General features: G+C 37.8%; 3 protein-coding genes across 6 annotated transcripts in view; 2 read left to right on the forward strand and 1 right to left on the reverse strand.

Moving 5' to 3' along the window:
• Positions 1-226: 226 nt before the first annotated feature.
• On the reverse strand, positions 227-2,207 carry LOC146489813 (EKC/KEOPS complex subunit TP53RK-like). The gene has a single exon (XM_085102807.1). It carries the CDS (start codon positions 2,189-2,191, stop codon positions 1,499-1,501), a length of 693 nt encoding a protein of 230 aa, XP_084958933.1. The 5' UTR covers positions 2,192-2,207; the 3' UTR covers positions 227-1,498.
• Positions 2,208-2,241: 34 nt separating this feature from the next.
• LOC146489814 (uncharacterized) lies at positions 2,242-10,262 on the forward strand. 2 transcript variants are annotated; one of them, XM_085102821.1, is made up of 5 exons: positions 2,244-2,324; positions 2,408-2,552; positions 4,748-4,768; positions 5,680-7,463; positions 7,905-10,262. In XM_085102821.1, exons 4-5 carry the CDS (start codon positions 7,428-7,430, stop codon positions 8,487-8,489), a joined length of 621 nt encoding a protein of 206 aa, XP_084958947.1. In that variant the 5' UTR covers positions 2,244-2,324; positions 2,408-2,552; positions 4,748-4,768; positions 5,680-7,427; the 3' UTR covers positions 8,490-10,262. The 2 variants fall into 2 exon arrangements, with proteins under 2 accessions (XP_084958956.1, XP_084958947.1); XM_085102830.1 differs by lacking the exon at positions 7,905-10,262 and having other exon boundaries at positions 2,242-2,324; positions 5,680-5,882.
• A 5,134-nt stretch (positions 10,263-15,396) lies between these two features.
• The window catches only part of LOC146489815 (transient receptor potential cation channel subfamily A member 1-like), a 35,610-nt gene continuing 24,888 nt past the window's right edge, over positions 15,397-26,118 (forward strand). The window contains exon 1 of one of the 3 annotated variants that reach the window (XM_085102858.1): positions 15,397-15,753. In XM_085102858.1, coding sequence (XP_084958984.1) covers positions 15,571-15,753 — 183 coding nt within the window. In that variant the 5' untranslated portion in view covers positions 15,397-15,570. Of the gene's footprint in view, positions 15,754-19,774; positions 20,383-24,427; positions 24,746-26,118 lie in introns of those variants that run through there. The other 2 variants (XM_085102850.1, XM_085102871.1) reach the window with 2 other exon arrangements.

Below are 26,118 nucleotides of genomic sequence, written 5' to 3' on the forward strand. Positions count from 1 at the left end.
TCCAGTTCCAAGAATATAAGGTTGTCACATTACACCCATAGTTTCCTTCAAAAATTTCCTGAAACTTACAATTTCTTGGAATTTAAAAAACTTAAGATAATCTTCAAAGACAACTAAATTTGAGTTTGGTCTCAGTAAAACCACAATGGTACTTGTCCATTGTACCAGTGGAGGTCAATTTTTTTCTGACCCTGTATAAGGAACATCACTTGTACAGTGTAACACCTGTGAATGAGTCCTTGTTTTATTGGGTGATCTGAATTGTTGCAGGTTCAATTTACTCACAAAAATTAACAAGTTGGCTATAGTTGTGCAACTTGATGCGGTAGTAGTGTACCTGTAATGCTTTTATTTTGGGGGAGGGGGTTTAATTTATTACCAGATTGCTATGGTTCATTTGATATTTTCTAGAATTCCCAACTTTAAACTTCAGCTAATAAGCCCCTTCACACAAATTTGTCACCATAATTTTTTGAACTGGAGCTACAAACAGTACATTGTGAATTACAATGTTTACATGAAAATCCAGTGACAAATAATATTTCTGTATGAATCAATTTCTGAAAATATTAAAACTGTAAATTGAAGACATACAACTATATATAAGGCCAAAGGTTTTAAGTCTCTGGATGTAAATTAGCATTGTGCAACCAATTTTCAACTTTTCTACATGTAGTTGCCTTAGAATAATTTTTCCTGCGGAAAATAGGAACCAGAATATGTTTACAGACGAATGTAAAGGGAAATCAACTTGAAAATGCAAATTCCCACTATCAACTAAACATACTGTAAACTTCTCAAATTTGATACAGTCTTTTTCCAAGTGCCTTTAGCCCTCTAAGTTTGAATATTGCCAGATTCCAATAAAAACAGTGTTTTCTGTTGCGTTTGCCTTATTAAGAATAGGCCTTATCACGGTTTTTGACGCCATTTTGATGAGTAGGCAAACATGTCTTGAAATAACAGTGTTTGTATGTAACTCTGATGTCAAATAATTTTCATAAAACATCACTTCTGAAAAATTCATGAATTGGAAACTTTAGGCACTATGCAAAGGATTTTACAGAAAATAACTGAGGATTGTAGCTGTTGGCTAGAAAGCATGCAGTCGTGTTTTGACATTTCCATACATTTGTCTATATAGCGAACCAGCCGTGAACTGTTACCAAAAATAGTTCGCGGGGAAAAAATACAGGGAAATGTATGGAAAGTTCAAAACACGACTCACACTTTCTGGCACAGCCACATACCTGCAATCTTTTTTCTTAAAATCCTTTTCCTAGTGCCAAAAGTTTCCAATTCATGATTTTTTCAGAAGCGATGCTTAATGTAAATTATTTGACATCGGATTTCCATACAAACACTGTTATTTCAAGACGTGTTTGCCGACTCGTCAAAAGCCTAGCCTATGGCGGCCAATTCGTATGGAGGGAATTATTTGGGTTGGCTGAAGTGCATGTTTTTACAAAGTACCATAACGCTCACCACTGCGTTATTCTCATCCAACCATAGTTCGTTTCCGTCCTCGCAGCCTCACATCATCCAGTTTCTTGATGATCTCGTCAGCCTTATTAGCTTTTTTTCTGTAACTTTCCAAAATGACCTGAAATAGCTTTTCAGTGTTGGGATGGGTGCTCAGGAATGCTCGTTCCAAAACGTAAAGATCAACGCCTTTGTCTTCTGTCAAAGCTGAGATAAAACTCAGTCCAAAGTCTATGAGAATGATATTATCAACACCTGCCTTCAGCAAGATGTTTGAAGTCGTCAAGTCCCCATGAATGCAGTCAACATTGTGCATATCGGCCAAAGAACTTCCAATCTTCTCGGCCAAAATTTGTAAACTTTTTTGGGATTCTTCATCTGGGGTCTCCAGGAGGTTGTTGACGCGATCTCTGGCTGTTACGCTGTTTTGTACTTCCTCCATGTGGATGCAATGAGTAGTGTAATCAACAAAATAAACTGCAGGAGTACAAATTCCAGCTTTTCTGCAGCGAAGAATGGAACGCACTTCTTGGTTGGTTCTTCGATGTGTCAGCTTTTCATCAAGGGAAGGATGCCTGTAAGATTTTGAAAACCTCTCTTTAACTATGGTCTTCTTGTTGTAAAACTCTGTCTTGTAAACACGCGCTTCGGCGCCCTGTTTTATCAAACTCCACGTGGAATTGCCGTCTTCTACACCAGCGGACGCCATTTTGAAAATGGTTCATGCGCCTTCTAGTGCATTGGTCAGCGTTTGTCCGTAAGGTGCATGCTCCTTTGGTATTGCGTCGCCATTTTTGTTTCTTCGCCAATAATCCTCACTTTTTTGCCGGTACACTTCACTAGTAAGTCTTTGTTATTCCTGTTTTAAAGTGTACATCTTAACATAAGTCGCTGCAGCTTTCAACTGTTTAACGATTCTTCGTAGGGAGTCAAGATGATGAAAATATACGGGAGAGTTAAGAGCTACGCTCTTCGAACTGGGCCATACCTGTACGATATGCGATTCCTGCTTGCTGGTTTTGCGATCACTTACTTTGGAATATCGAAGATTGCTTCCTCCGGTTCTAAGAGTAAGTAACTTTGAGCGTTTATAACATTATTTACATTGTTTTAGTCGTAAAAAACACGTAATCCTCCAGTGTAAATATTTTATTCAACTGTGTGATCCTACCCTGACATGCACATGTTGAATGTAACCCATTCTGCAAATAGATATCCCCGTCTCCATCCCTGGTAAAAAATTTTTGTGGAACTCAAAAATTTCCGACATAATTTTTCCTTAAATGGCAAAAAATACAACCTCTTTAAGATCAGCTGTAGGGGTCCAAGCTTTTAAAAACGTTGTGTAAGAGTGGTATGACTATTTTGTGGAGCCAGAAGATTTTGACTTGCTTGTTACGGGTTCCGCAGTCCTGTATTAAGTTAGATAATTGCCAGCCGCATATTCAATTACAATAGATAATTATTACATAGAACTCATGCTTAAAGTGCCTATCACCCCTACCCAATTCCTTTCATTCTTAAAAGTAGACGAAGAAAGTAGGCCAAAACAAGTAAAATAACGAGATTTGAAGTTATTCTTGATTTTTAAAAACGCGATCGAAATCACAATTTCCGAAGTTAAAACCGTGCCATTAGAGGACTGGCACTAGTGAGTTGTGACGTCGACCTGGTATCTCGATAACAAGCACGCAACCAAACAGTACAGTCAGTAGTGAGTCGGAGTGAATTCTACAGGAGCTGTTTGAGGTTTCTCTCCGATTTTTTAGCCCAAAAGCCGAACACTGACACTGAATCCGAGCAAAGCTACAACTCATGATTCAGAATTTAACTACAACCCTGGCTATGTGATTGACGCGACGATCAAGCACATAAAATAGGAATGAAAGGCCTACACAACTCCTACTCGCATGTTTAGCACTTCTATCTCAGTCTTTTGATCAATAAATTTAGCTTCTTGTATGTTTACAGCGGGTTGGCATGACAATTTGAAGGATTTGTATGATAATCATAGAACAAAACCATGTACTTAACTGTAGCATGTTTTGTATTTTGGTCTCAAAGGACATTTTGGGTTTAGAGTTCTGTGTTTAGCGGCTGTTTATTTACCTCTTGTTGTTTCTGTTTAGCCGCTGTCATTGTTGTGCCATTTCATTTTACTAGTATTAAGATCTAGTTTGGCTCTTTCGAATTAGCGGTCTGGTGACAGTACAGCTTCTAGTTAGGATTGAACCGTGTGATAATCTTTAACCTAGCAACCGCTATTGTTGTTATCTTTGTTAGGATTTGAACTGTGTAATTATATCAGTTTATCTTACAGTTTTTGTATTGTGGGGCCAGGCCATTTGTTTTTGTTGCAAGATGTTGTGTCTCTGATCATTGCTATTTGTTTTTTGATTCTTTCTCTAGCACTGTAGATTTCTTCAAGAGCTATGCAATGCGTGAAATTGAGGGCTTAAGTTTGTTTAGTTACAGCTTCATTTTTGCATCGCAATTGGAGCATATTGACGATTTTCCGGGTTAGCCCGCTTTTGTTTCATAAAATCTTTCTATTTCTTTCTGCATTTCCTTGCTTCATCATTATCGAACAGTATAGTGTGCAGAACTATACCCTTCTACATAACTGAGAAGGCAGTATATTCACCTACCACATACCTTCCTGGCACATTCCAAGTTCAGTACAGAGAATTAGTGACAAATGAGAAAATGCTCTGTGGCTGAGATACCAGGTCAACGTCGCAAGCTTGTTAGAACCCAGTCTCTCAACTGCTCCCTTTTGTATTCAATATGGCGGAAAACGGCCTATTTTGGGCAATTTTGTTGTCTGATAAAAACAAAACGAAACATGGAATACGATTTATTTCTTCGCAAAGTGTCTTAGACATGAATAGTCTTAGACATAGAATTAAAACTGTGTAAGGGTGATAGGCACTTTAAATGGTGGTCCACTTATTATGCGTTTCTAATAGGCCATTTCTGAGTTGCTTTGAACCTCATTATAAAAGCAAACAAAACTAGTTTTCACATGAAAGCTTTGCACTTAGCCTTGCTTTCGTAAGGCCAACCCAATAAAATGTTTTGTTCCCCATCGCCCGACCGACCATTGGCTGCCATTTATGAATAAATTCTATGCTACCGGTTTATCTTTTTTTTACCTAAAAATAACATGAGGGGAACCATCATTAAATATGAGGCATAAAATTATGGGAAATGGAATTTGTGATCTGATAACTAAATACATGTAACTTTCTCTCTCTCTTTGCAGAACCAATCGAAGGGAAAGGAGGTATGGAATTGTTTAATTAGACCAGCAGCAGCTACATGTTTTTGCTATGACGATAAAATACAGCTGTACCATAAATCTCTGATAACTGTAGAATTCTGAAAGTAAGACCCCCCCCCCCCCCACCCTGAAATAATGGCTCTTCAAAAGTAACTTTAAATTTTACTTTTCTTTTAAATCCCGAAAGTAACGCCCTCCCCACCCCTCCAAAAAAACAAGTAATGATCCCCCTCCCCCCGAAAGTAATGGTCCTTCCAAAATGACAACTCAGTAACAAAAATAGTGGAGGTTTCACTGTATGCTGGTAACTCAAAGCCCCAATTTTGACATGTCTATTTTCCTTGCTGTTTATGATATGTTTTAGTGGTATTTGATAGGAGGATTTGTCAATATATCAAGACAGCACCATTGACCATGACCTCCATGGTTGATCAAGTAGTGATAATTATTATAATGAGAAATTAGATGCCAATCACTTTATTTGGGGATTAAAGGATTGATATAATCACCTTGGTTTTCTTACCTAAAAACTTTGAAAAGCCACTGTGTTGGCTGTATGGTCCCATGATTGTATAATTGAGTCCCTTTACTCTTTTACTTCTAATACCAAAGAACAAATTCTTGTATCGTGTTCCTGTACAAATGTGAGCATGCTAAAGTAACCCTTTCTTTAAGGTAACCGTTCCTCCTTGTAAACAGGCTCATAGTAAATGTTTCCCAGAAGTTTGACAATTTTTTCGAACCACTCATTGCCATTTCAAGATATTCGACACTTAAGAACAACTTGCCTACGGGGAAGGTTTAAATGATCCAATAATTATTACTAAAAATCTTTTTTTTTTTAATAGTTATCATTGTGTCATTATTGTTAATGATAGTAATTTATTTAATATATTAATATTTATGCATTTCAGGGAGTCACCATTGATGGCTGAAGAATTCCAAACAAAGGAATATTGCTTGAATCCTGTATTTAATATTGAAGGAGATCATGTGGTGAATGTTACATTGCTATGAAGATTGAATTGATCTTGGATATGTGTGTTGTACTGTTACTGCTTTGTACTGGGATTTGGCATTGTTGTAACTGACATTAAAAGTAATTGTTTTATTAAAACTTGCATTTGTGATATTGATTGATGTTGCTATGGGAGGTTGCATTATCTACAAGAAGCTCATAGAACAGGGGCCTTTGTTTAGTTTAAAAACGATTCCTGGATGCATTTTATCCTATATACAGCCACCCTTACCTTGGGTACCAGAGGGTTCTTCTGAGTGGGGTAGACTGGAAACTGCCTGTGAAAAGCTTCTGACACCCAGGGTAAGCCAAGCAGACAGGCTCCAGTTGTTCAAAGAGCAGATAACTTTATCCAGTGGATAATTCTCTACCCAGCGGATAAATTGTACTCCAACCAATGCATTTTATCCACTGGATAAAGTTATCCGCTCTTTGAACAACTGGGGCCAGGTGTACCCAGGTTAGAATAATCCTGTTCCAAGTCGACAAGCATCAAGAAGTGCATTTATCATTGTTTTTATTCAAGTCTTAATATTTTAATTTAGCCTAGATTGTTCCCTTTTTGCTTGTTTGTTGGTTTTGGAGATCCTGAGCTGGGTGGGCAGATCCTGTTGTACCTCTGTACATACTTTCAAGATTGTCAAAGGTATGAATATGACTCTTAAAGGGTACGAACCACCGAAAAAGAAAGCCCGTGTCGTAAGTGAACAGCTGTTTCTTTATTAGTTGACATCACAGTTAAGCACGCGCTCGAATCTTAAGCTGCTTCTTCAAGTCAACTCACGATGAAATTACTTCACAAGCTATCGGTTTATCAGTTCGCAACAAGTTATTAACAGTCAGCAATAAAATTTGAGAGCGTGCTTGGTTGTCATACTATTATAATGGGAATTACGGTCGTTACGTTCTAAGTCACTTTGGTCCATACCACGTACCACGCATTAGTCAACTGAATTCGTTCCACAACAAAAATAGTCTTGAAATATTTAAGTCAAGCAAAAAAAAAAAAAAGCTTACAATTGACCTCTAAATTTCGAATACTCACTTTAACACTTTGTAAAACTGTTAGGATATGAAACGAAGTGACTTTGACTTGGAACGAAACGACTTGGACACCCCGACCGTGTGCTTACCATGTTAAACGATTAACATGACAAAATTGACTTCCAATTTCGAATACTCACTTTAAAACTTTGTAAAACTGTTGTGTCACCATTCCAACACACCGTTAGAATGGAAGTCGCACGCGCTCAAATGTTCGGCATTTTCAAAACAACTCACGTAACGCTTGTTAAAATTTACATGTATTTTAAAATGCACGCTCATGCTCGTGACTAAAAACCAACATAACCTCTAGGAAACGAACGAACGTCCGAAATAGAGAAAGCGTTCTTTTTTTATTTTTTTTCAGGAAGATTTGATTTGTGTTACCACGCTGATAAGTCTTGTTAATTAGACACCTCTAAATGTATTCGATAACCTTAACAAGACTTTTCAGCGTTGAAATGAATTGACATGGTTTGATTTTTTTATTAACAGAAAAAGAGTGTAACAAATGGCAAAGGAAAGGAACAGAAACGAGATACCTGTAAAGAAAAGAAATGCTGCCGGGTTATACAGTCAGGTGAACCGCCATCACCACTAATGGTAGAACCGGACCATGGCGAAGAAGAGGAATTGGTAAATATAATCTGTCTAATTTTTTTTCTTAGTTTTTAGTTTATTTACCCCAAGGTTATCATCATTTTGTCGCCGTAAGGATCAATTTAATACCGGAATTTTCGTCATCACATTCAGTTAGAATTTAAGATCAAGCAAACATAGAAATTGTGCCGGTTCAGATCTTTTCATCACAGCCATTTGTTTGTTGACGGCTTTGTTTATACACTCTAACTTTTTTTATATATATAAGAACGTTTATCCCAAAGTAATCAACATTTTGTCGCCGAAAAGATCAATTTTGTATCGTAATTTTCGCTATCACATTCAGTTAGAATTTAGAATAAATCACATTCAGATCTTTATAAAAGAAGGTTCTTATATATATATAAAAAAAGTGTAGTGACGTGCTTTTTGAGTGTGCATTTTTCACCGATACATTGTTTCCATCTTTCTTTGTAGAACGACCAAGAGTTGCCTCCACCGAGCTCTCCTTTGATGTCCTTCTCGCCACCGAGCTCTCCACCAACATCCCTCTCGCCACCGAGTTCTCCACCGACATCCCTCTCGCCACCGAGCTCTCCTTCGTCGACGATTTCTCCGCCTCAGTTGGATGACCGTGGTTTTTTAGATGAGCTTATGCAGGATGAAGACCTGACAGACTTGAACGTAAATCAGAAACTGAACCGTATTTTAGACAACCAAAGAGTTTTATTTAAGTTAGTGTCAGATTTGCTAAGGGAGACAAGGGCAGTGAATAATGGGGGTGGTACGGGTGGTTGTAGTCAAAGCGTCGATTACGTGGAAAGGGTGGATTTCGTTCAGTCATTTTCGGGAAGTCCTAGTTCGGATGGGAGGGCAAGTTCGGGTAGGGACACTGGGGACCGGGAGAATAGTTTCGGGAGGTCGGCCACGAATTTAAGCTTAGGAAACGAGGGTGGGTTAACCCCTTTTCAAACATCTAGTTTTGTTGGGTTGGGAGGGCAAGTTCGGGTAGGAACACTGGGGACCGGGAGAATAGTTTCGGGAGGTCGGCCACGAATTTAAGCTTAGGACACGAGGGTGGGTTAACCTCTTTTCAAGCATCTAGTTTTGTTGGGGAGGGGGGTGACATGGAAGGGGAGGAAGGGGACAGTTTTTTGCAAGATGCAGTAAAATTAAAAAGTAATAGTAGCAGTGTTGGGGTTTTTGCGCGAAAAATCTTGCAGGCTGTATTTCAACCGGAGGAACTGGAAAATCGTAATTGTTCGGGGACTAGGGGGAAGGAGCTTTTAGATCAAATTAAGCTGGGTGTAGTTAAAAAATATGTTTTTAAGTTGTACCCTTGTGTGCAAACACAACAAGCTGCGCAATGGCGTAAGTGCGTCGTCGCAATTGACGAGTTTTTGCGTAGGGGGAGAAGATCAAAGGGTGGTCTTAGACAACAATAAGTTTAGGCGACTACGGGGGGTGGTCAGTCCGTAAATTTGAAAGGCTTATCGTTTTGTAAAAGTAGACTAGTGTTAAGGAAACATGATCTGACGTTAGACTTTTGTATAAAAATTACTGGATTTTCAAAAACAATTACCAGTATCATAGTACTTAATTAATTGTATTTATTTATTTGTAAATGTAAATAAAATGAAAATGTAATAAACATAAGTTGGTAGTAGTGTTGTAAAACGTTGGTATACATTAGGATCGGGAAACGTATCTAGGAGTACTTAATGTATTGTATTTATTCAATTGTAAATGTAAATAAAATGAAAATGTTTTTTTTTAATGAAGCCATTGCCTTACACTTTCTCTTAAGTTTCACTTGCAGCTTGCATGTCATGTTTATTTGTTTAAATTGCCATAAGTTCGCGTTGATTTGGTTTCCAAGTGCAAATTGTTTTTTTGGTAATTTAGTTTAATGCGTATGAAGGCGAAATCGCAATGCTTTGCAAATGAAACCCGATCAAAAAAATCCGGTTTTTGAAGGTTGAGATGTAAGCGCGGCGCGGTAACCTTTGACATGTTCGCGTTGTCGATATGCAAATTCGGTGCACGATAAACTGAAATCAATTCTCGACTAGAACTACGCATTTTACGCTAGCTCTTCAACAACGTTTCTGTTTTCGATTTTCTTTAAACACAATTTGTTTTTTCTTGGCAGGAAAAGTCTTTGAAACCGCAAAGAAGTTCGATTCAATAGCGGTTGGCGAAGCACGATACATGTACATGTATGCAAATTCGAATCGCAGTGAAATTGAAAAACATTGTAAGTGTCAGGGTTATTATTTCAAAAAACTGTTTAATAGATACAGGCACAGAACTTGACTTTAACAAGGCTGGGATTTTTTATGTAGGAATTGTGTGTGCGGGAAAGTTTCAACTGCAAATTATAATTGATATGTCGGCGAGCTCGCTAAAACGAAACCTTCGAAGTGACGGAGGAAATAAATCATCTCTTACACTGTGCGCGAATCGAAACCTTTGAACTGAATGAATACAAAATTGTTTCGAATCACATAAGCTCTGATAATGCGAACTTACTTGTCGACGGAATCAACCACCGTTGGCACAGGCCGTTTTAAAAACGGCATACAGTGTAAATAAAGGCAACACAAGACAAGTGCGCGAGAAATTCAGTTATTAGTTCTTCTCGCGAGAAACTCGGTAATATTCCAAAATTTCCGCTTCAGTGATTCTCGCGAGACGAGAATCTCGTCTCTCGATACGAGACTCTCGTCTCGCGAGACGAGACTCTCGTCTCTCGAGACGAGAATCTCGTATCGAGAGACGCGACTCTCGTCTCGCGAGAAACGAGACGAGACTGGTAACTTACTTTTGAGCGGTACTGTACGTTTAAACTGTTTTCTTTGAGTTCCGTAGGTTTACAGCTACCATCTTAGAAAACCGTGAGAACTGTCGCGATTAATAAGCAAAAACGATGAAGATTCTCGAAACGGCAGTGTTAACGCCTATGTCGCAAATGGAGGTTGGGTGCCCAGGAGCCAGGGGCTGGTACTGCCAACCCAAACCCAGGTACGTAGAACACCCGATAAGCCTGCCCTACCCACAACCCAGCCACGAGCCCCGCCCGCAACCCAGCCCCAACCCTAGCACCCGTCACACTGAGACTAGAAGCTCAGTGGAAAAATAATAAGTACATAAGACAACGAACTAACCCTACCCCTAACCAACCCCCAACACTAATCCCAAACAATAACAAGGTAACACTACTGGGAGGGAAGGGAGGGAAAGAAAAGCCCAACAAAACGCGATAAACTAGCCACGCTACGAAAAACGCTGAGTAGAGTAGATTTTCGAGCACGTGCAAAGGAGCACGCCTAAACTGCAAGAGAATACCGCTGGCCACGCAACTGCCTGCAGACCTGAACCAGGCCCAAACAGTAATGTAACAACAAAAGCCCAAACGCTAATGTGCCACCCGTGCTCAAGCTATACGCCAATAAACGCTAACGCCTCGCTACGCCACGCCACCAAGGAGCAAACTTGCTCCAAGTCGTTAACTAAGTTAAATTACATTTAACCCTATTAAAAACTCCGAAATAATGCATAAAATTATTCAACAACAACCAAAAAGAAAATCAAAATAAGCGAATTTCGAAAACAATACTCGGCATATGTGGTTGCCATGCAACAACAAATCTTCTGACCAACTTGACTGGTCAGCGCAGGCAATTTCTGTCCCGACCCAGGCCCCCGTCAGGCAGAATACGGTTAAAATTGGTTATTCGTCAAATCTTACGCGACAAGTGATCATGATCGAAAACAATGTCCTAGTTCAGGGTTCCATTTTGTTAATGAAGTATCTTTGCTTTCATTTGTGAAAGACGAACGAACCAAATTAGTTTTTTTGTGTGTTGTTTGGAGCACACCAGGGACATGTCAACGTTGTTCATTTCTACCCTGGACATCGGTAACCATAAATCAGTTTAGACCATTTAAGGACGCTATGCTATGCTATGGCGCATACGTTCTGCGCATCTTGGAATGGTCCCTACTAATTCCAAGGTATTTTTCTGCAGTTTATGACTGCGGCAAAAGGAAATGTCAGTAAGGGTTATTGAAGTCGAAACAGGAAATGGGAGGTAATTAGGCTTCAATTTAAAAAAAAAATACCATGCATAGTTATTTATTTTAAAATTATTGTTGGTTAGTTTTCTCTGAAAAAGGCGTGGTTACAAGGTCTGCTTTTTCCAAATACAGTGGATCGCGGAAGGGGAGGGGCTGGAAGGGCTTTAGTGCCCCCCCCCCCCCCCTTTTGGATGGTTAAAAAATATTTTATTTCATTGTACGTAAGCACATCCATCACTTGCAGAAACAACTCACCTTACATATTATCAAGTATATGACTTTAGGTTTTCTCCGACAAACCCGACAATTTCAGACAGTTTGGCGTTAGTTTTCCTGCTGAACGGACGACTAGATTTCAACCGTGAAATAATGGAATTTCAGCTGTTGTTTCCATTTTCATTCGTTCTTGGATCGATGTTTTACGAAGAAGTTTTACGAAGTTTTACGAGGGAGTTTTCGCACAAAGGCGTTCATTTATGCAAGCTACTTATCGCTTATGTACAGCTTCGGTCATCCTGGATCATTCAATCCCGCTGTCATAACGAGCAAAGAAGCACATATGATTTACGGAAGCATGAGGTACGAAACTGAGTCTTCACAAGCTGCTGGCTTTCAGAAGAAAACAAAGCGAAAATTTTTGCCTCATCAGCCTGTTGCAGCGTTGGTCAAATGTAAGGGCCAGACTAAAACATTGACCCCTTACTTCAAAAGAAAAGGAACATATTTAAGTTGATACAATTAAAAATTTACATTAGTGTTGACAGTTTTGATGCATTTCTAGCCATTTCAGAAGACCCCCTAGTTGTCTCACGCTAACGCGTTCGCTTTAGCACCCTACTCCAAAATCCGCTCTGCGGGTCCTGGCCTCGGGCCCTGAAAATGAGGTCGTAATAACGGGGTGGTTAAACGAAAGAAAAACAATTACCGTAATGCCTTTCTTCAAATACGCGCCCTTTCTAATAAACGTTCTCTCTTAAGTGTCACTTTGTTTTTAAAGCGCCCCCCCCCCCCCCCACCCCCTCTTCTCCGCCATTCCACGAATAATCTTTCCTAATACGTAACCATCTTGTTGACAATTATCCTGAAAAATCGCGCGGAATATCGCCTGTTCGTCGACGAGGCCGTTGACTGAGCCGGGATTCCGCAAGATTGAGCAGGATAATTGTTTTATTATTCAACACATTCATAACAAAGCACAGTTTTATTGTAGAAAAGCTGGAGACGATCTTTATTTTGCCGTTTTTTCCCGCGACACACGAAACTGAGTATATCGCAGGATGTCTGTTGACTAAGGACGACGAATATTCAGTGCACCATGACCATATTTGGGCAGTGTTACAATGTGTTGGATAATAAATTCTGATAAACGCCCCAAATGGTATAGCGTCATAAGATAAATGGTTGTCATTTAGCGTAAGTGAATTATATATTCTCCTGTCACATCTGAAAGTACTATGTTGTGGAAGATACTGGTTCAGAAAAAAACAAGCGATTCCGATTCTAATTATGCGAACTCGTATCGCTTCAGTTGTTAGTGCTACAGTTTCTCGGTTACTGTTCATTAAAGCACTTGTTCGCACTCTGATGCCAAGAGTTGTGTCAAACAGAAATAAGCTCTGGAAATAATCGCCCTAGAGCTCTCTTTAGTTGCCAAAAGTAAATTATCACCTCGGGCGATGAATCGAATCATTACGGTAATTGGGTTTTAGTCCGGAAGATAAGGTGTATTATTGCTCAAACCGATGTGATGCAAGCATCAACATTGGCCTGCATGGCCTTGCTGACATTAGAGATGATATAAAAATAAGACCCATGGCAGATCTTGGCCTCTGTACTGAAAATGAGTGGTCCAAGACAAATATAAGGCCTTTAGTAAAGGAGACCACGGGGTGCCCAAGATTCCAAGAAGTGAAAAAATATCGCAAAAGAAACTCTCGACACAAAAGTAATTTTGATCTATATTATTAAAGGAGAATTAATAGAAAAACATAGTCCCTGAGTATTGATGTGCACTTTAATTTTTTGATTCCAACATTGAGTAAGGCCCCGGTGATATTTTCCGTCGGCATAGGAGCACAGTGCAGTGCGTACACATCTGCACTGGCCAAGGAAACTCAATCACAGTACAGCTTTGGAATTCTCTAGACACCCTTGTTGCTTCTGATACATTTAGCATTGTACACATGAGAGACAAACCTTCTGATAAAGGCTGCCAACGCACTCTATTAAACTGGGGAGTTTGTGATTAGGCTCCAGCGCTTAATGGGCTAAACATGACCAGCTTGCCATGCTGATCATTTCATGTAAGCGTGCTCAAAGCCAGCTCGGGTTGGTGGGATATGATATTGTGAATGCCTGGGCTGAATGGGATCAAGACGACCAAAATATCGAATTCCGGAGCTCGAGCAAGATAAAGCCGGGGCCTTTCTGTCAAATTAATCTACGTATTAAAAGCCGGCTTTATTTACTTAAACATTCATATTGGTATCACGATTTGGACAATTTTCTGATTTTTGGTCGCTTATCTCCTGAACTATTTTAGGACTTTAATTTCCCAAAATTTATGAAGCGAGCTTGAAAAAACTGGCCTTAATCAGCGCTTTTACATCCTAGCCATCTGTGGGCAAAGATAATTAATACTAATTTCTGTGTAATGGTGTAGTAATTGAGAGTGATGCATTATTCAGTCAGTGCCACAGGCATACGGCGGACAAAGGAAATCCTAGCTCTCTGAACAGGCATCGAATCTATGTCCTCCCGATAACTAATTCGGATGCTCTACCACTAAGCTACAGGAGACTCGTGGGAGCTAAGGCCATTAAACTCGGTTCATGTGAAAACACCCCGCATACTGCTAGGATTTGATTGTCGATGAGTGGCATCGTTGGATATTTTAAGCCTGGTAAATAAATGAGAGTGTACAGACAACAACTGAACTGGATCATTGCTTTAACGTTTCCATTGATGCGAAAAAATATTTTTGGCTTTTCAGTGACGCTGCAAATTGGTGACCGTTTGGTGTTTACCCTCTTCAATCGGCCCAGTCCCCTGCTCGGCCTCGAAAAGGCCAATATGAAATCACCTGCTCGAAAACGTTTGCTATTTTTACGCCTTGGCTTTTGTCCCTAATTCCAAACCCGTTAAAACTTGGAAACTATATTGCATTTTAAACAAAGTAATAGAAATGTTTTGAAAAAATCATCATTCTAAACTTGCAACATTTAATTTTAATAAGGGTACGGAGGACATTTCAAAGTTGTTTCATTTTTGGCGATAATGCCATATCTTGTTTTGGCAGCTTAGAAACCTTTTACCAAGACTTTAATTAATATCAACATTGTTTACACAGAACTAAGCATATTTCCATAAGTGACTCTTGTATTGACCAAGGCTTGCCTTTCCAGCCAAATCCTCAGAAATCTTTTTTCCCGCTACGAGGACCTCTTGGGACGAAGAATTGAACGCCTTCAAGATAAATTACATTCACAAAAGATTTAACAATTTAAAATAAATTATTTCAAGGCAGTTTAAGCTTTCGCTGGTGTATTTCTGCATGCAGAAATTTCCATATAACGACAGCTGTCTCGACAGTACTAGGGAGATTGCCTCTATCACAATCTTATCTTGTTTTCGCTTTCCTAGCTTGAAGCTTTCAATTAAAGAGATTTCAATGGAATAATTTTCACGTTATGTTCTATTTTGTTTCTTACATCTCATAATCTGGAAAGCACCAAACATTAATCTAGATGTCTTCCTTGTAACGATTGTCACCCGTCGACCGAATTTGAAAGGTTCAAATATAATTAAATTCTCTCCCTTTGAGTTGGCGATCGCTAATAAATTCAGAGGCTCACTTCAAATTTTAAATTGTTCACCAGCAAAATTTGCATTGGTATGTAATTCAATAGAGATGCATTGTGTTTCTGTCAAAGTGTTTATCTATCGAATATTAACCATCAAATACGCAAAGTAGGTGACTCGCGTTTTACGAAAAAGCTAGGCTTTCTGGAGTTTCTCGCCCAAGTACATCTCTTCGCAGTTTACCAAACGGCTAACGATAAAAATGCCATTCGGCCTACATGAGTTCGATGAGAGGATAAATAGTAACATGTTGTTGCCACCAGATAGCTCAGTTACTCGACAAGATGTTGAAACAAACCGCGATTCTCCTGATTCATCCCCGCCAATGGAAACTGCTGGTAGAAGACGCGGCTCCAATTCCCGGTTGCCCAGTCTAGCTACTTTGGTAAGCAAGTCACTGATCTTAGCTGCATGCTCGCAACTTGACTGAAATCTTTTCTATCAGTTAATATCAAGCAAGCTCCATTAACCCCATAAGTTGTCGCGTAAGCCGATTTAAGACAGGATAATTTACAACCAAGATTGTTTTCGCTGTTTACTACATTTATAAAGACGACGAAAGAAGCCCGTTTCTTTTTCTTTAAACGGAAGTTGAGAAAGCGTTCAGAAAGCCTTTCACAAAACATAATTAATTAGTTTGCGGCTATTTGCGGCTAGGAACAATTGGTTAGGGTGGTTTAGTGAATTCGTTTTCAACGGAAAAGCAGAATGATACGCTTTTCAGTAAACGTCCGGAAGACATTCAATGAGTCCTGAACTTAGAATCGAAGAATGGAATAGAATATTAATAAAAAGGCAAATATTAAAATTATTCAGTGATATGCATGTACTGCCGCTTTAGGAAAAACTCGGCCAGTATTTGAGAAGAGTTGAATTTTTGTTTTGTTTATAACACTTTTCTATTATTGATGTGGTAAAACCTTGTACAGTACGTTGCTCGAGTAAATAATTTATAATTTGCCAGAATTATCGTTAAATAAAAATAACGGAACGGTTGCAAGAGAGCTGGCTGTACAAAAGATAGCTACATCAGCTTTGATTGGTTGTCGAATGCTTTGACAGACATCCAAGACTTAAAAAACAAACAAGCACACAAATCTTTATTCCATTTGGAAAAAAATCATTTCCCAAAGTTGGTAATTTATTTTTTAGCAAGAAACTTATTCATCGCCGACTGCTTGCGTTTCTTAACTGTAAATTCTCGCCATTCAGTAACCCTACCTTACAGACCGTGCTCTTTTGATGTCTTCTGGGGCCTGGGGAAGATTCGACCAAAAAGTAATCAAAATGAAAATAAAAACAGGAAAAATGATTTTTAAAAAAATGAAATTGGAAAGTCAACTTTCGAAAATTAAAAACAAGAATCTTCCGATTTCTGAAAAACCTGCCTGTAAAATTGGTTGCCATGGTAACATCATGACCTGCCATTCCAAATTGTTGTCAGGTAAATGTCTGAAAAAGAAGTAAAGTTTTGTGTCGTTTCCGTAAATATTAAAAACGTTAAGATAAACGGTCAAAATTGGCGCTGGCATGCAGAATCCTCCCCCCCCCCCCCCCGCGATCTAGATAAGCATAAGGTGTGCCCAGCACTTCTATTTTTCAATACGGATCAGTAATACCACTCTTTATCAGTTAATACAACAATAACGGTATCAAACAAATGCCTAACTCATCGGCGAGTAAGTCGTGATTATTTTCTCGACATAATAAGTTACCATAGCAACAGTATAACCTGTTAAAAACACCCTAATTGTAGTTTTAAGTCGTTGTAACCAAAAAAAAAAAAAAGCTCAGCTACCCCATTCGTATTATGAAACCACGATCCGCGTGTCCAGATACAACTTTAATGACGGCCTATCGTGTGATTTTACCTTTAGAGCAATTTGAACACATGCTTTGTTGTCTTGAAATATCCTGACCATTACAGAAAGGTGCCTGTTCAGTGATGCTAATTGCGTAGACCAATAGATCACCTCTATTCTGGGAAGATTTTCTCTCTCAGTGCGTTTCTCGGGCACTTAATAATAATAATAAAAAAATTTCTTCTAGCGAGCAAATTGCGTTAAAATATGATCAAATGCGTACTTCCTCAAAGAAGGAAGGCACGTCATTGCTAACGCACACGTCGATCGGTTGCCTAAGCTCCGGTTTTATATTTCTGGGATCTCCCAGTTTCTGGTAGATCTATCTTATAGAGAAAATCTACAAGAAATTTATCTTCTCCTATGCCTCGGTGTGTATCGTAGTGTCACTGTATATTTTACGCGTTGTGTCATATTTTGACGAGCCCGTAGGGTGATTAAAAATAACCAATAACGAGCAAAAATATACAACGATATTACACGCCAAAACATCTAATACGAAATTTATTATTCAACGTAACATTCGATAATAATGATTAAAAAGGCCATGAGTACAGGTGAATTAAGATAAGTTTCAGTCATCTTCGTTTCCTACTATACGAACAAACACCAAACCGGAGTTTCATTGCACAATGCATTAAAAATTAATTGTACGAACATCGCGGCTCATATATTAGCAACCGGATCATTGAATGTGCTCAAGCTATATATTCCAGAGAGTTGATTGGCTTACCGGCCACGATACGTAGCGGTCATTAATTAAATCGCTTTCTGGTGTTCTTAGAAAATGGATACGGCAAGATCTAGCAATATTTCTTTGTTGTTTTTGTAAAAAAAAATGCCACTCGCGCTTGTTGGATATGGGTCAACTCAGCGGTACGTGCCTTGATGGCAATATACAAGTGTGTGTATATATATCTATCATCTCATATCCAACGCGTGCTCGTGCAAGTTAATTATCCCACGAGCGTACGTTGGATATGGGATGATTGATAGCCAACGAGGCACGTAGCGCCGAGTTCGCTATAATCATCTCATATCTAACAAGCGTGAGTGGAATAATTGTGTTATTAAAACAATCAAGAAATATTGCTAGATCTTGCTATTTTCCCTTGGCAAGAACAACCAGAAGGCAATTTAATGGTCTCTATTCATCGGGCATGGTATAATGGCTCATTTACCATGGCTGCTAAGCCAATCAAATCCCTGGAATTGCATTATTTAATGATCCAGGTTTTAATGATTGTTAAATGTTCGCCCTCGTTTCGCCCGTTATTCGAACGGTACTAAGTGGAGTAAGATAATAACACTTTATACTTGAGAATTCAAAACGTACTGAAGGAATACTGCATAGCTTTTCTTTTAAGAAATTCTGCATCTGGTTGAGATTCGCTTCAAAATTTCAGTAACCTGAGCGTGTCCAGTTGAACAACCGCTTAACACTGTCTATGAAATACTTTCACTTTTTTCAATAAAATTTAACTGATTGCATCCTTTAAAAAAATATTCTACGAAGTCCATAAAGTACATTTTTTATTGACTCTCATAATCTGATACCCTATTTTTTTTTCTTACATTTGAGTGCAATGGTTCCATTAATTGTTAAAATATCAATACTGTGAAACAGGCTGAACGCTCTCGGAACCACAAAATATCTTCCAGCAGTATTTTAAGTCGCGTCCGAAATTAAAGTATGCCAGAATAAACCTTCCAATTTTTATCTTGCTACATACTTTAATTTACGGCCAGAAAGGCGATGCTTGTTATACATATACATTCAAAACAATCTTATTTATGTCATTCCTTTGTGGTACCTTAATACTCACATATCAGTTCGTGATTATCTTTGTCATGACCCTAGGCATGCTAAAAAGAAATTGGGACACAAATTTTAAGGAAATCACATCATGAATAAATTATATAAGAAGTCAGTTTTTCAACTCGATTAATTGTGAAGCTGACATTTACGAACGCTTACGCCATAACATGAGGTAAAAGTACAGCTATTACTTATTAAAATTGTGATTTCTTGAGTATGACATAATTCAAAGCGAAAAGTATTTATTTTATTATTTTGAATCGTTAAGACTATGAATTATTTATTTTTGTCCATGCACTTAATTTATATTTATTGGTAAAATATAAAGACAGTTAGCTTGCTACAAGCGACCAAAGATTTAAACGCGTTCCGTTGAAATTTAAAACAAATTTACACTGACGAAAAATTAAATAGTTTATTTACTTCATAAACTTAAAAAATCCCAAATCGTGTTACAAAATCCATTGTGCTCGGCACTGTTGTCCAAATTTTTCCAAATTTTTATTTTGTTAAGTGAGGCTGATTGATTCCTTTTTACAAAATACGAGAGAGCGTTCAAACAAAGTCATGCGTAAACAAGGAATATTTTTTGAGGTCAAATATTGTTTATCTCACACTAAAACGAGACTTGCAAGCCAGCTTCAATTTTAAATGAGAAAGGCAATTTACAACGAATATTGATTGAATTTAGAAATTCTAAAAACTCATAAATGAAACATGAAGTTGTTTTCAATCCGCTTTTAATATATATTAAACCAAAAGTGTTTCGAAGCGTCTCGGAACAACCAGGCTGCACAGATGCTTTCGGGATGTAATCGTTATTGTTGTTGTTTGTTATCGTTTTTCGGCCTGGTTCAAATTTGACGTATTTTGCTTTGAATCGTGCGGCGAGGGGATGTAAAAACACATCAAAATTCACCCAGGATGCTATACATAATTTATACGCGCCTAAATTGACAAGAATTAGGACCGTTCTTATAAGTAAGGCTTACTTTTGGAAATGGGATATCCATGAAACCTATCTAGCAGCACATATATGGAAAAACATCAGAATTATTTACCCAACTGGCGATCGACTGTAAACATTTTACGGGAGGAAGAGCGAGGCCGAAGTGAGCTGGAAATGCAATCAACAAGCTCCGATACACTGGCTATGCACAACGGTTTAAGAGTTGAACCATTCTTTACTCCCGTATCAGAAAATGAAACTGATACAGACAGCGATTCCGGGGCCTTTACGGCTCATCGGCGGCGAAAGTCGAACGCCGAAGATACCCACCGCTTGTCTACACCCGAGATGATTCGCCATGCGTTTAATATCGCGGTCATAAAGGTAAGATATCATGATTTCTCGCTAGCTTATGCATTGCGGAGTAATACTTTAAATTACGATATTATTAGTTGCGCTCATTTTTTGACAAATTTATTTTAACTGTCGCGGCGATTGTGCTTTGTGGAATTTTTGAGTACGTATTTTACTGAGGTTTTGAGGAAAAGCGATATGTCGGTTGTATATGTATATGTATATTGTTTTTGCTAATGTCACACCTGCTTAAATTTAAGCATCTAAAATTATCTAGAATCGTACAAGCGTAAGTGAATCGTGCTTCTTTCCTTTATCATTTTAATCTAGCCATTCTTTTTTTTTTTAGAGAAGGTCTTTATCACGATTATTTGATTGTTTGTGGCTCTTTCTGTGATATTCAACGCAACAAAGAAGGTCCTTCTGTCGTAATTTTTTCCTAATTTCCGCTTTGCAGCTTCGTGAATCCAATTTCAGAAAAAAAGGAGGGAAACAATAGCGAAACCTGAACATTTCCTAAGACTTACGAAAGATCAACACGTAAAACAAAATGTCATTACGTTTGTTCCATGTTCTTTTATAAATTGCACTATTGTCTGCCAAAATGACATAATATTATTCTCATAGAAATTTTACGCCAACCATCAAATTAACATTTGTTTCGTTTTTATTCAGCCCCCAACGTGACAAGACTATGGCTGAGTTTAAAACAGCTCAGCGAGTGCTTCTTAATCTTTCTCGGAATTCCTGTCGCCTGCAAATTCTCCCTGCCGAGAAGTTATCTTTTTCGCGAACAAAAAGGGATATATGAAATTGAAAGACTATTTGCTCGTTCAAACGGACGGCGAACCACGCAATCCACTTCAAGTGAAAAGTTGACATTTTCTTTAGCGTTTGTAACGGATCCATATACACTTGTGTTGCCTATTCCCTCACTACTCGACGGCGCTTTGGTTTGGTCGAATTGATTAAACAATAACTAATAACGATAAGTTTTCTTATTTTCTTAACATGAGGAAATGCAAAGGAGGGATATTTCGGAGAAATAGCCAAGAACACTTCTTTGCAAACCCATGAAGTACAAAATATACACTCGTAATTGTTCAACACGTATCATAGCTTTTTCTCATTTTCAAAAACTGTACCTTGAGTGAAACACAGGAACTAAATTGAGCCGTGTGATAAAAGAACTGAAGATTTTGTCTGTACTTTTTAAAAGCTATGTTTTTATGGCGCACTAAATATTTGCCTGGAATCACTATAGCAATTGATTCGCACTGCAGTACAATCTATCTTGTTTAAAAGTTAGTTTTGACGCGTGTCAGATATAATCATTAAAAAATTGTGATTCCCAACTAGACCCAGCTTAATACGCTATGGACAAACTTTTTTGAGTCGTATGATATTCTCAACCTGAAAACTTTGAATATGCAAATGAAAATTAGCGGGTTTTAAAGTCAGGGAAAATTTACAAACCAAAAAAGAGCGACAGTTTTTCATTAAAAAAATTAACCCTTTAGTATAAAAGGGATAAACTAATATAAATTGTGTATTATTTATTCGAACTAAAAGAAGCTCTGTCTTGACAAACCAAAATGCTTTTGAATTTTATACAGATATGATAACATTATAGCAAGAAAAGTTTAATATGCACGAGCCCTCAGGGCCGCAGTAACTGCTCTATCAACAAGGCAGATTTAAATATTAAAATATTTATGATAAATTTTTAACATTTATTTGTTGGTAAGAATAACACGAAAAAAACAAACTTACAAAGAAACAAAACATTTGAAATATTATACTTGGTTAGAATAAGTTTTAGTTAAGTAACGGTAATTGATAAGACAATGGAAAACTCTACCGTATTTGCACTAGGGGCCCTTCACGCATGCGCACAGCGTATTAGCTGTTTCTTCCTTGTTAAGGCTTATCAACATGGCACGGTATGGCATGACTACAGCTCCCACAATTGTTGTTTGAATACGGAGTTTAAAGCCGGTCCCTGAGCGCGCTTCTGCATAGAATTAACTCAGTATGTTATAACCTGGGATCGGCCATTAAGATGGCGTTTGCTATTGATCTAGCGTAAGGTTGTTATCGAAAATATTGGCTCGAGGTCGTGACAGTGAGCATAGACCAACGCAAAGCACGTAAAAAAATCGACCGTAAGGACCAATATTTTCCAGTTACTTTCCGAGTAAGCTAGATTAATAGTCAATTACATTTCTTGTGATAATTTCATATGATTAGAAAAAATAATGACAAAAGACACTGGTGCTGATTAGCTATACTGTCGGTCATCGAATCTATTTAGTCGTGTACCAAAATAACCGTGCATACAATTTTCGCCAGGTTTAAACAACTTTTAAGAACTGACGAAAAAATGTATAATACTAAAAAAATACACTTGTAATATAAGCGTCGTTCGTCGTAAAATTTTAGTGAAACAAATTAAAACTTGCTGTAAGGAAGACCTTTTACTTCACTCAGCTAGGTAACTGAAGGTCTAACAAGCAAATTAAATCTCTAGCGTTTACCATGAATTACTGTGTTCATCCGTTTGATAATAGATGTCTTTTTACAAAAAGGTGTCCTTGAGAGCGATTTTAAGAACCGCAATTCACCCGATCCGCAAAAAAGGGAGGGAATTTTTTAGTCACAAAATGAATAGTTCAAGGTTCTTTGGACACACCCTCTCCCAAATTTGAAATGGTCTTGACGTCCTCAATGAACCCTAAGTTAAAGGGTTACTTGGGCAGTTCAGTAAAGGAAAGACAACCCATATTTTAATTATCACTTTAGTAGTTGGCAGGCCAATTTTGGTTTTGTTACAAACGGCCATTTCACGAAATTACTGAATGACTTCTATTCTCACGCAGCTCGAGAAATCTTCAAATCTTTTGAAGACCTTTTTACTGACAACTTGGCGCAAGTCGATTACTCACTGCCTAAAGCGCGAGAACACTTAGTTTTTCACTGAAGCGTGTACGTGGTATATTCTGTTATATAACCAATTCATTTCAATGGAATGCAAAGTTTATAAAACAATTTATAGACTGTTAGTAACATTGTTTTCAGCAAGAATTAGAATCTCCTGACTGAACTTACACTCTGCCCCGAAGGGCATTGCGGGGGAAAGCTGCCCTCAAATTAGCCAACCAGAGCGCGCGTTACATCACCCACAAGCGGCCAGCCATATAATATTGCGTTGGAAATACATCAGTTTCTTTTATGGCCTAAACCGCAAAAATAATTTTCCACTTTCTAACAGAGTTATGATAAATGGCTTTTGCCAAACGGAGGGCACGTGGCGTTGCGTTACTAATGATGTCCAAACCAGACCAACGGAATATATACAAATGAAGAGCACAACAGGCGGGTAATAGATACAGCGTTATGATTTCGAGAATATAAATTAAATTTTTATTCTTTCTCCCCACGATGCGGGGTTTAACAGGATTTAATTCCCCTTTCAAGCTGATCTGCGTCAAAGCCGCCGAATAATCTACTGTGAATATCCTTTGTCCCACTAAGCGGCTCTTGTAGACCAACATCCGTTATTTGGCTTCAATACTCTGCACAGATTTCTGCATGGCGAAATTATTCCATCCGAGGCAGTTTCAAGAAATAACAAATCTTTTGCTATGCATCGATACAAATTGAGTTTTTACAAAGGTGCAAAGTAGACAAACAAATCGCATGATTAGTAAGTAAACGAATATAAAATTTTCATTGTTATTCTACTGATTATCAATGTGATTCTATAATAATCCCTCCCAAGGGTTATTTAAGGGTTTGTTGTGAGAATATGTCAGCGGAATTGTGTTGATATCAAACAGTCATGTTTTGCGTTTCTAATAAAAAGTTTTCGTATATAAATTCGTTTTATGTCTGGCTTAACCAAAACTGAGCTTGATTGAAATATGAAATTTAAGCTCCATAAAGCTGGAAAATTTTTGCTTAAAAATTAAATGATATCAATTTTTATATGCTAATTTTTGTCAAACTAAAGCCTTTTACAGATGAAAATTCGACTTGTCAAAAGTAAATACCGATATTTCGTTTTCTCTATTGGTCAAACAGAGTCAAAATGACCACCCATTAATTTCCGCATCCAAAGCATAAGAGTTTCTAGGAAATTTCACGTGATGACCAGGTTGCGCTAAACGCTACAAAGTTCATTACAGGATACGGAGTTTTGGCGTTATAACAAGAACGACTTTTAAGTTTATAGTAATTCACTTTAAACGGAAAGAGAAAAACGAGTTTCATGGGCTAAGGTATGCCAACAAACTTGGAAAATATGGCTATCAACAAACGTAGGACGAGGGACGAAGGACGTTTGCAGAAAGATGACAACTGGCAAACTCTGGCACATTTTGTCCATTTTCGGGTACGTGGATTCCCATTCAACTGATGTTTTAAAACATCTTTCATGCAATTTTTGTGTTGATCTTTTATTTTATGTAAACGCCACTCAGGAAAGCTATTAACTTATTTAAAAATTTGACTAGGTTTTTTTTTCGTTTCATTTGTTTATTTTCATGCTTCTTTCACAAAGATCGTTTCTTAGTAACGTTTGCTTGACAGTTTATCATAGGACATGTTAGATAGCACAAAATCACTAAGAAATTCTTGACGGGCGGGGGAGCGATAATACCATACAAACTGCTAATTTTCCTTGGTTCAAATCATATACTATCTTACAAATGAGCTACTTCCAAAACCATAATTTATCTCAATGTTTCGTGCAAGGTCCTAGCTAGTATGTACGTAATGACTGTGAGCGTATACGTAATAGACAGGAAACCGGCGAACCGATTGTAGGATCAGAATTGTATTCTGGTTCGTTCTTTATTTGCTTTTCAACGCGATATTTTTTTTAATAAAATTAATACGTGGAGAGAAGTTGAATCATATTTTTCTAGAGTATTTCGTTTTTCAACTGTTTGGAGCGCTAGTCGAGTTAAGACATTCTATCGACGAAAGGAAAGGCAAAGATTTCTCAGTGACTTTAAACCAGAGAGATTGAAACAAAATTTATACAGCTGTAGCGTACAGAATAAACGTGAATCAATACAAAATAAATTCAAGTCATAGTTAAGCCTTTTACTTGCAAAAAAAACATTACGGCTTTTCTTTATATTTAATTTTTACGGAATAACTTTATTAGAATATTATGAAGTTTACGCTCTGATAAAAAAAAAAAATGAATATTTTAGTTATTGTATGTTTGGCTGAGAAATTAACATATTGTGACATACATATCGTTTGTTTTCGCAAATACTCAACATTACTTTATTTTGGCTTATCGCTTTCTTTCTGTTTATCAAATTTCATCTTGAATATTGTACTAATGCACAATCGAACCAGGTTTTCACGTTGCTAATAGCTCAGGGCGGAAACATTCTGCTACATGTAATCTAAGAATGCGATGTTTTTCACTCCGAGTTGAGTATTTAATTTAAACATGACAGAATATCTGTTATCACAGCTGAGTCTCCGGTCAAATATTCCTTTGTTTAGCTTTGCCCTAGGTATTTATTCACAATTTCAATCATCATGTTTACTTTCAGATCTGCACGCCGAGGAAGTAAGAAAAGGGCCATACGTTATTGTCTCTTTGAATTCTTCTTTTGTTGCTAACATTACTAACTTTTTTGTATTCCAGCTTTACTTTATTATCTCAAAAAAAAAAAAAAAAAATGTACTCTGCGCGGTTGTCTAACCTAGTAGAGAAAAACAGAATTTTTTGGTTCAAAACGC

Source organism: Pavona decussata, unplaced genomic scaffold, assembly GCF_977016875.1.
Source record: "Pavona decussata unplaced genomic scaffold, jaPavDecu1.1 SCAFFOLD_3, whole genome shotgun sequence".
Taxonomy (NCBI): Eukaryota; Metazoa; Cnidaria; class Anthozoa; order Scleractinia; family Agariciidae; genus Pavona; species Pavona decussata.

What these genes read in the sequence shown, in the direction of transcription:
- LOC146489814 (XM_085102821.1), top strand. Translation starts at nt 7,428, where the DNA reads ATGGTAGAACCGGACCATGGCGAAGAAGAGGAATTG. An exon ending in ATGGCGAAGAAGAGGAATTG is followed by an intron (nt 7,464 to 7,904) that starts GTAAATATAATC and finishes CTTTCTTTGTAG; the next exon opens with AACGACCAAGAGTTGCCTCC.
- LOC146489813 (XM_085102807.1), bottom strand. Translation starts at nt 2,191, where the DNA reads ATGGCGTCCGCTGGTGTAGAAGACGGCAATTCCACGTGGAGTTTGATA.